The sequence below is a fragment of the Mus musculus genome, chromosome 5 (genome assembly GCF_000001635.26).
Source record: "Mus musculus strain C57BL/6J chromosome 5, GRCm38.p6 C57BL/6J".
Lineage (NCBI taxonomy): Eukaryota > Metazoa > Chordata > Mammalia > Rodentia > Muridae > Mus > Mus musculus.
The window spans coordinates 147,594,412-147,608,683 of record NC_000071.6 but is presented as its reverse complement, the minus strand read 5'-3'; the positions used below and the strand labels follow the sequence as shown (position 1 = coordinate 147,608,683).

The 14,272-nt window shown below is 47.8% G+C and overlaps 1 protein-coding gene across 2 annotated transcripts in view; it reads left to right on the top strand.

The window, feature by feature from the left end:
* Window positions 1-14,272, top strand: part of Flt1 (FMS-like tyrosine kinase 1) — a 164,835-nt gene that overhangs the window by 117,755 nt on the left and 32,808 nt on the right. The window contains exons 16-18 of one of the 2 annotated variants that reach the window (NM_010228.4): window positions 5,058-5,164; window positions 9,013-9,145; window positions 14,024-14,128. In NM_010228.4, the coding sequence (NP_034358.2) occupies window positions 5,058-5,164; window positions 9,013-9,145; window positions 14,024-14,128 (345 nt within the window). Of the gene's footprint in view, window positions 1-3,803; window positions 4,970-5,057; window positions 5,165-9,012; window positions 9,146-14,023; window positions 14,129-14,272 lie in introns of those variants that run through there. The other variant, XM_011241000.3, reaches the window with a different exon arrangement.

The following is a 14,272-nucleotide window of genomic DNA, read 5'->3' as shown; positions in this document are numbered from 1 at the left end:
TGTAAATGCATACACATCTTACTCAGGGTGGACCAGGGATTAAATACCTTTTATAGGAAGGGATGCCCAGGGAGGGGAGCTCATTTGCTACCTCATTAGCATGGAGGACTTCAGGTTTTTATTCTATGTGGCTGGTTTTCAAGGTCCTCTCAGTGGGGTGTCATGGTTCCGTGGTCCAGATTAGGTAGAGCCTGGCTGGGATCTCTTCCACACCTGCGGTTCTCAATGATGAAATTTACCAGGTTGTTTGTTTGTTTGTTTGTTTGTTTTTTGTTTTTCGAGACAGGGTTTCTCTGTGTAGCCCTGCCTGTCCTGGAACTCACTCTGTAGACCAGGCTGGCCTCAAACTCAGAAATCCGCCTGCCTCTGCCTCCCAAGGCGTGCACCACCACTGCCGGCTTTACTGGGGGGTTGTTGAATCTTACCAGTTCTTCTGTCTGGTGGCAACGGTCCACCTGCATTGAGCTGTCTCTCCAGTCCATAAAACTGTATTTAAAAATTCAAGGAGGTTGAGAGAAGTGGCAGGAAGTGAGGGAAGATTCAAATCATACCTGACGGCAGTTTGCATGTAAAAAGAAACTGAGGCTTTTGGTCTATTACACAGCTGCTCACAGGCTCATACAAGAATGTTTTCCCAATTTCTGATGACAGTTACTCTAGTTGTGCTCCCCCCCCCCATTCTTCCCCACCACACCCCACCCCACCCCACCCCACCCCACCCCACAACCCTCTCTGGGCAGGGTAGGTTCTGAAGCTAAAACTCCCTGGTGATTGGCTTCTTGGGAACTCACCTTGTTATGTTCTGTGAGCTGAGCTGATGGCTGTGGCGCCTGAGGCACTGGCAGCCTGCTACCACACAGTGCCACATGCCAGGCCAGTGTGTGGATGCCTAGCTACCGAGAAAACACCTAAACGTTTCTTAGGCTAGTCTTCCCAGCCAAAGCCTGTCCCTGGCTACAGTCCTGCAAAGGCGTGCGGCCAGTTCACTGAGCCAGAACTGCGCACAAAGAACCCACCACCATTGCCACCAGACAAGCTCAAGACATGGCACCACACAGATTCTTGACCCCCCACCCCCTAGGAATTCAGACAACCTGCTAAGTGGTACCCAGAGGGATGACACGAAGCCCGGGGAGAGGCAACTGGCAGGGGAACAGGAACCTATACCAAAAGGCGCCATTATAGGCTTGGCCACATTCTTATCAGCATCCTGAGTGAAACAGACATGCTGGGTCCTTCTGCACATGACCCTGAGCACAACACTCCCTCCTAATAATTGTCAAGTCCCACCCACACTGCCTCTGCCCCTGAGCAGCTGGGCTATTTTGTAGACTGGACTGATCACCTGCCACCAGCCTGTTAAAGCCTGCGGGGTAGGGGTAGGGGCGGCGGTACGGGGGGGGGGGGGGATGTTGCATGGGGAAGTGGCTAGTCAGGCTAGTGTGTATGTAGAGAAAGCACCCAGGGACCAAAGCATGTCCTGACAGCTCTTTTGCAAAGAGCAATAGAAACAAAACTATCGAGTGGAACTCAGATGCCACCGTGTAAAAGACTAAGATTTTTATTTACTAAGCACTACTGAGTGCTGATGTTAAATTGAGCCTGACGTTCTTCTTAACGGTATTCTGTTGAGCCGGTCCCTCAAACGTGTGACTGCATATAAATAGTCCCACCCGAAAGGAATTTTGCTTGAGTAAGGGCTATGGAATTAGACTTCGGGGGCCAGTTTCCTGTCCCGTGGAATGCACTGGGAAAGTTCCCACAGTCAGACAGGGCCACGTGCTTCACGTTCCATGTTGGATTCCTGCACAAGGACCCTACAAGGCCATCAGCATCTGTGACAGTCAAAGGCCACTGCAGCGTACATTCAGAAGGCTCCTGTCATACTACAAAACTTATTGTAGCATGCGTGTACGTGTGTGTGTGTGTGTGTGTGTGTGTGTGTGTGTGTGTACACGCTCGAGTGGGCATAGTAGAAGAAATCCATACTCCCATGAACTTTGGTTTACACTTTTCTCACTCTGGGGGATCTATATTGAGATTAAAGGACAAAAGAAAATATAAGACCTAAGCATTTAAAATTTCAACTTAATTTTTAAAACTGGGAGTGGGGCTGGAGAGGTGGGTTTGTGAAGGAATTTGCTCTGGGTGCTCTGCAGAAGACCCTGTTCAGTTTCCAGCACCCACGTGGTGGCTCACAACCATCTGTAACTCTAGTTCCAGGAGCTCCAAAGCCCTCTTCTGGCGTCCAGAAACACTGCATGCATGTGGCACACACATGTACATACACACTGGCAAAACACCCATGCATGCAAAATAAAAGTAAACCAGTATTTAAAAAAAATTGGCAAACTAGAGCCTTATCGTACAATGTATGAACCTCCACTGAGCTATACATATTTGAATTGTATGCTGACAGTCATGGAGAGCACATGTTGTCACTGAGGCAGGGGAATGACAGGATTGGATCTGTGGCCCTGGAAAGGAGTGAAAGTGGCCTGAGGCAGTCAAAGATGGGCAGATGAGAACGGAAGCGGGTTCTCTAGGCAGCGACAGAGGATGAAGAGGAACGAATTCCTTCACAAACCCTGAAAATAGCCCGGGTAGGACGGTGGACATTGCCTCTCCTAAGTGACTGGTGAACTCCCATAAAGGCTCAGAAGATCCGAGGAAAGGAGGAAGTGGCAGGACCCTTAGATGTGTGGTTGTTAAGGACTCGGATCCCCTGGGTTAAAATCACAGCACCACCGCTCACAGGCCAGAGGATTAATCGTCAACTTCATCATTCAAGAACTGGGGAAAGTCTACTTGACAGTGTTGGCAGGAGTCTTGCTGAGTGTCAGCATGGCTTCTCGTGGCTTTGCAGAGCACATTCTTACTGTGATTCCGTGCAGGTGACTTCACTGACTCCAAATGCCTACAGCATTGCTCCTGCTTTGTCCCATGCTCAGAGTGCCATGATGCTCCGGGCCCCGCCCTGTGCTTCCCATCATACTGACACCAAATACAAAGACATTAACCTTACTTTGTTTCTTTTTTTTCTTTTTTTTTTTTTTTTTTTTTTGGTTTTTTGTTGTTGTTGTTGTTGTTGTTTTGTTTGTTTGTTTTTTGTTTTTTTTCAAGACAGGGTTTCTCTGTACAGCCCTGGCTGTCCTGGAACTCACTTTGTAGACCAGGCTGGCCTCGAACTCAGAAATCCGCCTGCCTCTGCCTCCCAAGTGCTGGGATTAAAGGCGTGAGCCACCACGCCCGGCACCTTAGTTTGTTTCTTAAGATTTATTTATTATTATATCTAAATATACTGTAGCTGTCTTCAGATGCACCAGAAGAGGGTATCAGATCTCATTACGGATGGTTGTGAGCCACCATGTGGTTGCTGGGATTTGAACTCAACACCTTTGGAAGAGCAGTCAGCGCTCTCAACCACTGAGCCATCTTCCAGCCCCGTTTTTTGTTTTTGTTTTGGGGTTTTGTTGTTGTTTTAGAACGGGGTCTCCCATGTAGATATCCCATCACCAAGGATGGCTTTGACGCTCTTGCTTCCACCTCTCAAGGTGATTATAGGCATATGCCACTACAGCCAGTTCATGTTGTCCTGAGGATCAAACCCAGGGCCTCGCGTATGCTAAGCAAGCACTCTACCAACAGGGCTACATTCCCAGCCCAGAAACAATCTTTCTAAATGCTTCCCAGGTCTGCAGAGATGGCCGCAAAGTTGGCAAAGGCTTTGGCCATGCAGACCTGATTGCTTGAATTTTATTTCCTGGGACCCATGTGAAAAGCTGTGATCCCCGCACTCCTAGGGTGAGATGGACGCAGAGACAGGAGACTGACCCAGAAGCTTCTGAGCCAGCTAGAAAGAAATACTCAGCACAGTGACCGAAACAAGAGGGACCTTGCCTACAGAACGAGACAGAAGGAAAGAACCAACTTCCAAAAATGTTAGCCTCTGATCTCCACACCTGCGCTGTGACACATACCCCGCCCGCTCCCTGCCCCCAATAAATAAATACTTTTTAAAATGCTTCCGAGGTGGATGGATTCAATGTCCTCTGGAAGAGGTATTTTTAAATAAGTTTGATTGGCAGGCAGGAAGGCAGAGAAGGACATCATGAGAGCGGGAAGGGCAAAAGGAAAGCCCCAGTCATGAGAGATGCAGCACCTACTGATGCCATAGGAGGATTTAGCTCATCCTGGCGAATTACGACAGGGAATCCCCCAGTGAGATACCCATGTTTGTAACTATGATATTGCTGTCATGTATCCTTAGTGAGGGCCCAGTGTGTGTGTGAACACAGATCCCCCGTCATGTGTAAGAAGAACAAGTCTCATCTGGCCTTGGCCTAACCTCCTTTGTCATTATAGTTGAGTCAAGAAGGCCATGCTCAGGCCCAGTGCTGTGTGTGTGTATGTGTATGTGAGAGTGTGTTTATATGTTTGTGTTTGTGTATGCATGTGAGTGTGTGGGATGTATGTATGTGTGATAGAGCAACTGTGTGTGCATGAGAGAGACAGAGAGACAGACAGACAGAGACACAGAGACTGCCCTGGGTATCCCCCCCTACAGTGCTCAGCTTTTGTGCTATGAGCTGTGGAATCAGCGTGACTGGGTGAGAAGCAGTGCCTCTGGCTGCCAAGGTCAGAGCCCCAGAAGAAGCAGGCAGGCGATCATGAGTTTTATTTTTATTTTTATTTCCATGTCTGCTTTGAAGAATTTTGTGAGTCCCAAAGCGGCCCCTTTTATGTCTTTTCATATTTTTCTTTAGAATTTCCTCTAAAACCCATTAGGTGGACTTAACATTTCACAGATTTAGCACTTTAATGAGCCATCCCTCCCCTAATTTCCTTCCATCTTTATTTTCTCTTCTGATTTTTAATTAATTATTTCTTAGAATACTGGTTACAAAGTCAGCAGAATTTCTGGAAAGTCCTTCCGGGTGCAAGTTCACAGCCTGTCTCAGAAGTCATGTGCTCCCACAGATGCCCAGCTAGAGTGAGCAGAGACCTCACATTGGAGGACTTCTTTTATAGCATCTTTGTGATTTTTCTCTCTCTAGGAACCTCAGACAAGTCAAACCTGGAGCTGATCACGCTCACGTGCACATGCGTGGCTGCGACCCTCTTTTGGCTCCTTCTAACTCTCTTCATCAGAAAACTGAAGCGGGTAAGAAAACAGAAGATATGATCGCCAAGCCACGTGATCCCCCACTGCCCCTGTGAGCCCGTCCATCGTTCAGGTCTCACTGGGGCAGCCATCATGTTGAGTGGGAGGGGGGGTGTCTCACTGGGGCAGTCATGTTGAGTGGGGGAAGTGGGGGGGAGGATGTTCAGCAAAAGTGAATGTGGTAAGAAGAGGCTGCTGCTCTGGTTAGGGGAGGAGGTGAAGGGGTAGTGTGGGTGTCCTCTGGAATTGAAGCCTCCCCTCATAGATCAGAGCAAGCAAGAGTTGACCCACACACGCTCAGGAAATAAAGAGGTGCAAGAAAGAATCATGACTGCCTACACGGTTGGAGCTGAGAGATCTAACTTGAGAAAGGCAAGGTTTCTGTGTTTCCTAGAGATTCTCCTAAATGGTTGTCCCATGTCCTGTGGGTAACATCTTATGCAGGGTCTCGGTTCATCCTACCAAAATGTCAGAGAGAGAGAGAGAGAGAGAGAGAGAGAGAGAGAGAGGTATTGATATTCCCCATTTTAAAGAGGGAAACTGAGGTTCCCTGAGGTAAAGGCATGGGTCCAAATGTCACTATGGTAGTTTGAATCTGAGCACAGGCTTGTCTGACCTCAGCGATAGTCAAAATCATATAAGGCATGCTTGATCATTGGAATGGGAGTGATGGCTGGCAGCCATCTTCCGTGTTCATATGAGATATCAGTCTTCTGCCAAATGGAGCGTTTGGTTTTGAGACCTGAGCAGGCCACTGCTTTGGAAGGAAACAATTGTCTTGAAAGAAGAGAATACATCTTCTGGGAAAATACTTGATTAAGATGCTTGAGATAGACTTGAAAGAGAATAACTGTAAGGGATGAGTAAACAAAGAAAGAAACAAGCAAAGCACACAGTAACCAGACCCTCTCCCCCCCCCAACTGGAACAACAGCCTTCTTATTCAGCAAGACCTAACGGGATAAGACTGGAAAGATCTAGAACAGATTTAAGAGGGCCTTTAGGCTACCAAGATTCCGTAGCTTGTTGGGTGTGAGAGATCATCTGCATCTTGAGTGGAAGAGGCAAAGGTCAGAGATGACTAAGTGGTTTCTCTAACCACAGTGCTAATTTCTCACTGATAAAGAACCTACTTACAGCAGAGCCAGTCTTAGAGCAATGGCTAACCGTATTGATGCTTGCTAGAAACCAGGTCCTGTTCTAACAGGTTGGTCAATCATTTCATAGCCAGAGCGACCCTCTCAGATAAGTACAATTGCTATTACCATTTCACAGATAAGCAAGCTAGGTTTAGAGGCGTTAAAACCACTTGCCTGGGAGGTCATTTGGCTGTGCACAAGGGGTGGCTCCGATGGAGGCAGCTGTCTTCCATGCCAAGTGCTGAGCAGCTGCTTAGAGATATCATCAATTAAAAGAATAAATATCTGTCAACTAGTACTCTGTCGGCACACTTCCCTCACAGGTCCACATGGCATTCCCTCTCTCTGCCTTATTGAGCTAAAACATTGAGTTTCTCAGGAGCCACATGGGTTCCACTCTAAATCCTTGCCACCTCCCCATCCTGCATAAAGGCAAGGTGCCTCTCGCTAGGTTTCAGCTGTCGTGTGCTCTTTAATGGTTGCCTTGGCGATGTTCAATGTGAAAAGCTCATTAGTTTTCCACTGAGCACCCGGCACCTATAGCCTGACACCATCGGCCTTGCTTCTTATCTTTGACTTTTCAACTTTCTTGGATGCTGAGCAAATTCTCTGCCCTGAGCTATTTGTCCCACGTCCTAATGATACTTTTTGCGAAGTGAATGACTGCAAGCAAGTGATGGATGAGGTGAGCTGTGACCGCCCACAACAGGCTGAGTAAGAGCTGAGGAATGTGGCGGCTGTGAGATGGTGTCTACGGAAGGGCTTGTCCCTCACTCCGTGCCTCCTCCTGGTTAAGGGAGGAGAAGGCCGGCCTCATTGCCATGAACTTCATGTAACTTTGAGGCAAGGATTCTGTGGGAAAACACTCATTCTTTCTGTCCCATCCAAGACTTTGCCCACAGAAACTCAGTTATCAATGCCGGAGATGTGTCCATTAGCAGGAAACGAACCTGCTGACAGATCCTAACTGTCAATCTACTTCTCTGTGATCTGCCACAGTGGCTGCTTTCTGGGTTTAATTTGCCACCACACACAGTTGTCATATGCACTTGACCTCTGAACAATGCCCTAAGGAACTCAAAATGTGTCTATGTTTATGCCTCAGGTTTTTGTTTTTGTTTTGATTTGTTTTGAAATGATCAGTCTCTATTTCTGAGACTAGACAGGACTTTGCATAAGCTTCTGTTCTAATGGCCCTACTGGACTCTATGGTCTTTTCGGATAGTAAACCAATTAAGAGCTGCAGGTATCTGACTGGTTAGATGCTTAAGAAATGTCTACATTTCCCTAGGGACCCTGGAGTAACTTGGCCACTCCTGGCTTTCTTATAAATTCAGAAAAAAACAAAATAATAAAATAATCCCTCCCCCACACACAATGCGTATCCACATTCACAGAGTGGTGCTGGAGAGATGGCTCAGTGATTAACAGCATTTATGGTTCTTCCAGAGGACCTCTGTTCTGTTCCCAGTACCCACATTATGGCTCACAAGCATTTGTAACTCCAGCTCCAAGGGATCCAATGTTTCCATAGGCACCAGCCAGGTATGGTGCTCTTCCGTCCATGCAGGCAGAATGCACATACACAAAAAGGAAAAATGCTAGTCTTTTTACAAAAGATGTTCAGAGCAGCCACAGAAAGCTCTCAGTCATTGTTTAGAATCGTATTAAATGTTCTTCATCTTTCTTTTCTTTTCTCTTCTTTCTTTCTTTTTTTTCTCCCCCCCCCCCCATGCCGGCCCCACACGCTCTGGCCATGCTCTGGCCATATTCATTTCATATATATGAGTCCACTGTCACTGTCTTCAGACACAGCAGAAGACAGCATCGGATCCCATTACAGATGGTTGTGAGCCACCTTGTGGTTGCTAGGAATTGAACTCAGGACCTCTGGAAGATCAGTCGGTGCTCTTAACCACTGAGCCATCTCTCCAGCCCTTTGTTTTTCTTTCAAAAGACAAGCTCTCATAGGGTTGCCTCAGAACACGATATGTATGTGAGGCCAGTGAAGGTTTGGGGCACACTCATTCAAGATAGGATGCCATTGCTCTGGAAATGCCTCGAGAGAAAAGTAAAGAGCTGTCCTGCAGAGACACTGTCCTATTGCCATGAAGAGACACCATGACCAAGGCAACTATTAAAAGAAAGCATTTCACTGGGGGCTTGCTTACAGTGTCAGGGGGTGAGTCCATGACCATCATGGCAGGGAGCACGGTGTGGCAGTGGAGCAGTAGCTGAGAGCAAAATAACAGGCAGAGAGGAGACTGGGCTTGGCCTGGGTTTTCAAAACCTCAAAGCCCCACCCCCAGGACACACCTCCTACTGCAAAGCTACATTAAAGATTTACTCATTTTATTTATATGAGTCCAATGTCGCTGTCTCCAGACACACCAGAAGAGAGCATCAGATCCCATTACATATGGTTGTGAGCCACCATGTGGTTGCTGGGAATTGAACTCAGGACCTCTGGAAGAGTAGTCAGTGCTCTTAACCACTGAGCTACATTTCTTAATCCTTCCTAAACAGCCACCACAGTGTGTGTGTGTGTGTGTGTGTGTGTGTGTGTGTATTTAGGGGACCCTCTGTACCTGGTCAATTGATGCAAAGCAGTAGATGTTGTCAAGTATTATAAACTGAAAAACTGAGGTTTTAAAGTTGTTTTTCTTCTTGGTAACTTTGGGGTTTGTGTGTGTGTGTCTCTATTTCTCAGTCTTCTTCCGAAGTAAAGACAGACTACCTGTCAATCATTATGGACCCAGATGAAGTTCCCCTGGATGAGCAGTGTGAACGGCTGCCCTATGATGCCAGCAAGTGGGAGTTTGCACGGGAGAGACTGAAACTAGGTAAGGTGTTCATTTGGCAGATCCACAAGCCTGTCAGAGAAACTACCCCACACAGAGCACTTGTTTTAAGGAAAGCCACAGAGACAAGACTTGGGAGTCTTCCTTCCAGCTTCTGGCTGGAGTCGTGGACCAGAGGAAATGCAGTCTGTTGCCGAGACAAAAGGACAAAGTAACAAGAAACCCCTGTGTGCTGGATCCATGGTTACTGAGGGGCAGGTGCCGGGCAGAAGCCCCAGAAATACGAAGGTCTTGTCTCTCCAAGCTTAGGCTCCAGCTAGTCTCCAGCTAGTAAGTGCAAGCCCAGATACTCTTAGATAGCAAAGCTACTGGGAACTTAGACACCTGTTGGCTTGAACAGTTCAGCAGAGTAAGGATCAGTTAAACCAAGATCTCTGTGCAAACCCGCGCACACACACACACACACACACACACACGCACACACGCACACATGCACGCACGCACACACGCACGCACGTTGTAAGATGGCCTGTGACTTTCCTGGTGTGCTTTGGGCCAGCCCTCAGGATCACTTAAGTTTCACTTTTGAAGAACAGAGACGTCTTTTCCGGGTAGGGCTGATGCTGTAAACAGCAGGCCCCCTGGACTTGCCCCCAGTTCCTCTGGCTCAGATGGACGTCACAATGCACACTTATCTCCAGATTTGACAATACAGAACAATCAAGAGCCTCAATGACTGCTACCCAAGGTGTCTAGAACATGGCTTCTGAAAGTTTTCCACTTGCTCCGTATATGCCAGAGTCATTAGTGGTTGGAACTAGGAAAACAGATTGTGAGCCCAATGTCCTCTGGGCTTGTCGCTCTCAGAGCAAGAGCGCCTGTTGTTCTGACAGCCTGACCCTTCTCTTCCCAGGCAAACTGCTCTGGGGTGGGGGGTGAAGTGGGTTTTTTCTGGCTTTTCTCTTGGGGCTTGAAATGACTCTTCTTACACGAGGAAAGGAGAATATCAATGAGGGTCCTGTTCAGCTTGTGTAGGGAAAAGCTCAGGGGTCAGCTAAAAGCTGGAGAAAGCCAGGCAAGGCTGTTAAGGTTAGGGACGGAGAGCTGGGAGAAATCTAAATAGTGAGAGACTAAATGCAGGGAGCACAGTCGATGAGCTCCTTCTGCGGGGTGAAGGGGTGAAGGCTCAGGCAGCTCGCTGAGCCCCTGCGTGACATTGGCAGGGAACACAGCATCCTTTTCTCCCACAGTCAGGAGCTGTTCTCGGGCCATGTTGCTCCCCAGTGTTGTTAGCTAGGATTAAACATACTTCTTCCAGGACAGGATCCATGAGAGCTCCTTGCCAACTGCTGAACCCCGCACCCCAGGCCCACCCTACCTCGTTCTCCTCATGTCTACTCGCTTCAAACCACAGCACGCCCCACTAGGCTGTCTCCAGAACTCCCTTAAGCTCAGAGAATTTACAGACTCGAATACTTCATAAGGCTTTCCCTGTTGAAGGCTTTTCTCGGGGAAGGCTTGCTATGGGCAGAGCCTCAGCTGTGACTTGGCCCGTGTCCATCTGAGTGTCTCTGTTGGATGAGGGCGAACGGGCATCAAGCTTTTTAGTGCACGGTGTGGCGACAAGATGGGAGGAGCTCTCCTCTGATTAACGTGGGAGCGAGGAGGCCCCAGACATCTTGGATCCTGCTAGCCAAAGAAATGACACAACGATTTGAAATCGTGGCTAGCAACGAAAGGAACCAAGGTTACATCTAGATTGGTGGAGAGGGGAAAAGTGATTTGAAGGGCACTGTTGCATTGGAGAGAAAGAAAGAAAGAAAGGAAGAAAGAAGGAAGGAAGGAAGGAAGGAAGGAAGGAAGGAAGGAAGGAAGGAAGGAAGGAAGGAAGAAACACACAGACCGAGGGGTGATTTTAGCCATGTCTTCTCTGTTGGCCACAATGTCCAGCCTTGTAGAAGGCACATTGGAGGTTTGCCTGCCTGCCTGCCTGTCCAGTTGGAGCTTGATGTTGTTAGTATGATTGCTGAAATCAAGAGTGGGGAGTTGGGGGTGGGGGGGACATGGACAACTTCCTGACTCCTTCCCAATTCCTTACTAACCCTGGGAGAGGATTCAACTTCCATAAACGTACAGGATACTGTCTGACACAACAGAATACTTCTATTTGAAAGCAACGTGCAGGAGAAGTTGCCTAACATGGAAAAGCGCACGGGAAGTTTGGAGCTGAGTAATCACCACAGCCAATAAGACCAGTTCCCTTGATTTCAAAAGAGCAGTGGCATTGATTAGTTAGCTTTGGTCATGGAGGCCAGAGTAGCTAATAGAAACTTAGGAAGGGAAGGGGTTTGTTGTTGTTGTTGCTCGATGATGATGATGATGGTGGTGGTGGTGGTGGTGATGATGGTTTCAGGAGGTTCAGCCCATGGTGGCCTGGCATTGTACTCAACAAAGTATCATGATGTCAGAAGCCTGTGATCATGGCTGCTCCTTGCTTCATAGAGGACAGGAAACAGAGACAGGCAGACCAGGGCAATGGAGAACATACCTCACAAAACCTCTCCTTGTGACCTAAATCCTCCAGCTCAGACAACCTCTTAAAGTTTCTAGAGCTCCCCCCTCCCCCCCAACCCAAAATAGCAACCCCACCTCTGGAGTAAGCTCGCATGCAATGCTTGAGTCTGTGGAGGACATTTCATATTGAAAACATAACAGGGGCCAAGCTCATGCTGCCCTGCCCTCTCCCGAGAGTGACAGGGACTTGTCACGGCCATTCCATTACCCTTGCATTGCATGACAGTGACCTAACACATTTCTGAACTAGTGTGGGGCATTCCAGACAATGCTAAGAATTCCAGGGAAAGAGAATGTTGCGGCTAGGTCAAGTCCAGTGTGAGCCAGTCTCACTGGAACTAGAACCAGGGATCTGAAGTCAGATTCCAATGCACGAGATGATCACAGAGCCTGCGAAAGCGTCATATCGATTTATGGGGCAGCCCAGTGAGACCAACTTGTTCCCACTGATGGAAGCAGAACCCCCAAATGCCTGTTAACACAAAGTGTGGAATGTGCAGGGATGGCTGAGAAGGGATATGTAGGGGTGGACCCTGGAGAAAGGCAGGAGCCTTTGGAGTGTGTGGAGAGATTATCCCAGTGTTTCCTGGGCTCCGGACGCTTATCAGATCTCAGAATGTGGCTGAAGGACAACACTGTAGTAACCCTCAACCAAAATATGCCATTTGTTTTGAAAGTCAGGAGACCCCCAAAGAACTCTCCCCTACCCAACTTGGATGCACACACAGCACTTTTGGGGGTCACTGTTTAAGCTTCTGTTTTAACTTCGAGTCCTTCTGGCTCAGACCATTTTACATGAAAGGATGTGTGACTGTGTCCCTGTCCCTGTTGCGTGCTCTGAGAAGAATCAGATTCAGTAGTCACCAGCTATACATGTCTGACTTTAGAAAGCCATGTCATCTCCTAGTATGGCCCTGCTGAGGAGAGTGAGTCCCAGGAGACAACTCTCATCACTGAAACTGCCCGAATGCCTCACGGAGGGCAGTCAACTTGAAGCTGCAGCAAGACATAGTTGTGTATAAGTAGACAAGGGCTGAGACATGATCTGTGCTTTGTCACAAAGCCTACAAAAATATCTATCTATCCATCCAACCATACACAAACATGGATATATATATATATCCATCCATCCATCCTTTGCGGGAAGGAACTAGAGAAAGGAAGACTAATTAAATTAACTGAACGTTTATTAGCAGGGCAGTCTGAGGAAGGAGACTGGAATGGAAAAGAAGGGTTAAATTAGCATTCTAACTGGCAGAATTTTTTTTTGGCCAATGGCATTCTATCCCCTACCCCATTACATCACAGTACAGAAGAGTTGAAAGAAGTTGACTCCCATGGTCTACTCTTCTTTCTGCGTATAATGCTAAGGACAGCTGCTTTCTTATGTGGCTCTATTTAGCTTCCTAATTGTGAAAATGCAGGACCTAAATACAAAAAAAATGCAGAATTCCAGAAAGTTTCCACCTAAAAGGCTTTCAGCTCCCCCACCTCCAGTCCACAGGGCTCCCTAGTTGCTAACCTCCAGTCCTAACATGGCTCTCCATTCTGCTGTAACTGGACAGCGTCTCCTTTATACCAGTTATCACACCAGGGACTTGGCAGTTCAGACAGTGGCCTTCCCTTTTTGAGTCAAGTTTTCCTCATCCAAGAGTGAGGAAAGCCATGGATTAATAGTTACTACAGCAAAACAGTACAGGCACCACAAAAGATACCCTGCTTTCTTACAGTTTTTGGTAATCGCCTCTCTGGGGTTGAAGCAAATTACTACCTGTGTTTGATGGCTCATGTTCTGAAAACCACAAGGGCTTGTAATGGTCGTATACCCGTATAAGAGCTACCAGGAAATGCTCTGGCCAGCACGGAAGTCTGAGAAACGACCAAGTGCTTATTCTTGAGATCCGAGGCATCGTCACACCAACAGTAGTCACCGACATACATCCATTTTACAGAGAATGTAGGGAATGACCTCAGTGACAAGAAAGAGGGCTTGAAACATCTTAGTCACGGAACAGAGAGACGCTCCCTGGGTTTGGTGTTTTCTCCCTCTGGGAGACTCTATGGCCAGTGGGAATGGCCACTTTCCTTCACTGAATGCTCTAGAAGCTTAGACCCATCTTGAAGGATGTGGTGGGGTGGGGGTGGGGCACTCAGAGGCAGATAAATGAGTTCAGAGGAAGGGACACCTTCCTTTCCGTCAGTGCCCCTTTGGGATCACTCCATTACGGAATCCCTTTCAAAGATGCGCACTTTGCGTAACACATGCAAGGCAGCATTTCCTTCCCAGAAAAGACCCAGACTCGGCTGTTGGCTTTGCAAACAAACCAAGACCCTCTTCTATTGTAGGCAAATCGCTCGGAAGAGGGGCTTTTGGGAAAGTCGTTCAAGCCTCTGCATTTGGCATTAAGAAATCACCCACCTGCCGGACTGTGGCTGTGAAGATGTTGAAAGGTAGGTGTGCCATATGCTGGGTTCGGCTGTCAATCACCTTTCACCTCTCTGCACCCTCCATGTCAGAGCAAGATTCATGTACCACGGGAACACATGAGTTCTCTCTGCTTCAGCCAGGGCTTCTGTGTGCCTGGACTGTAGAGT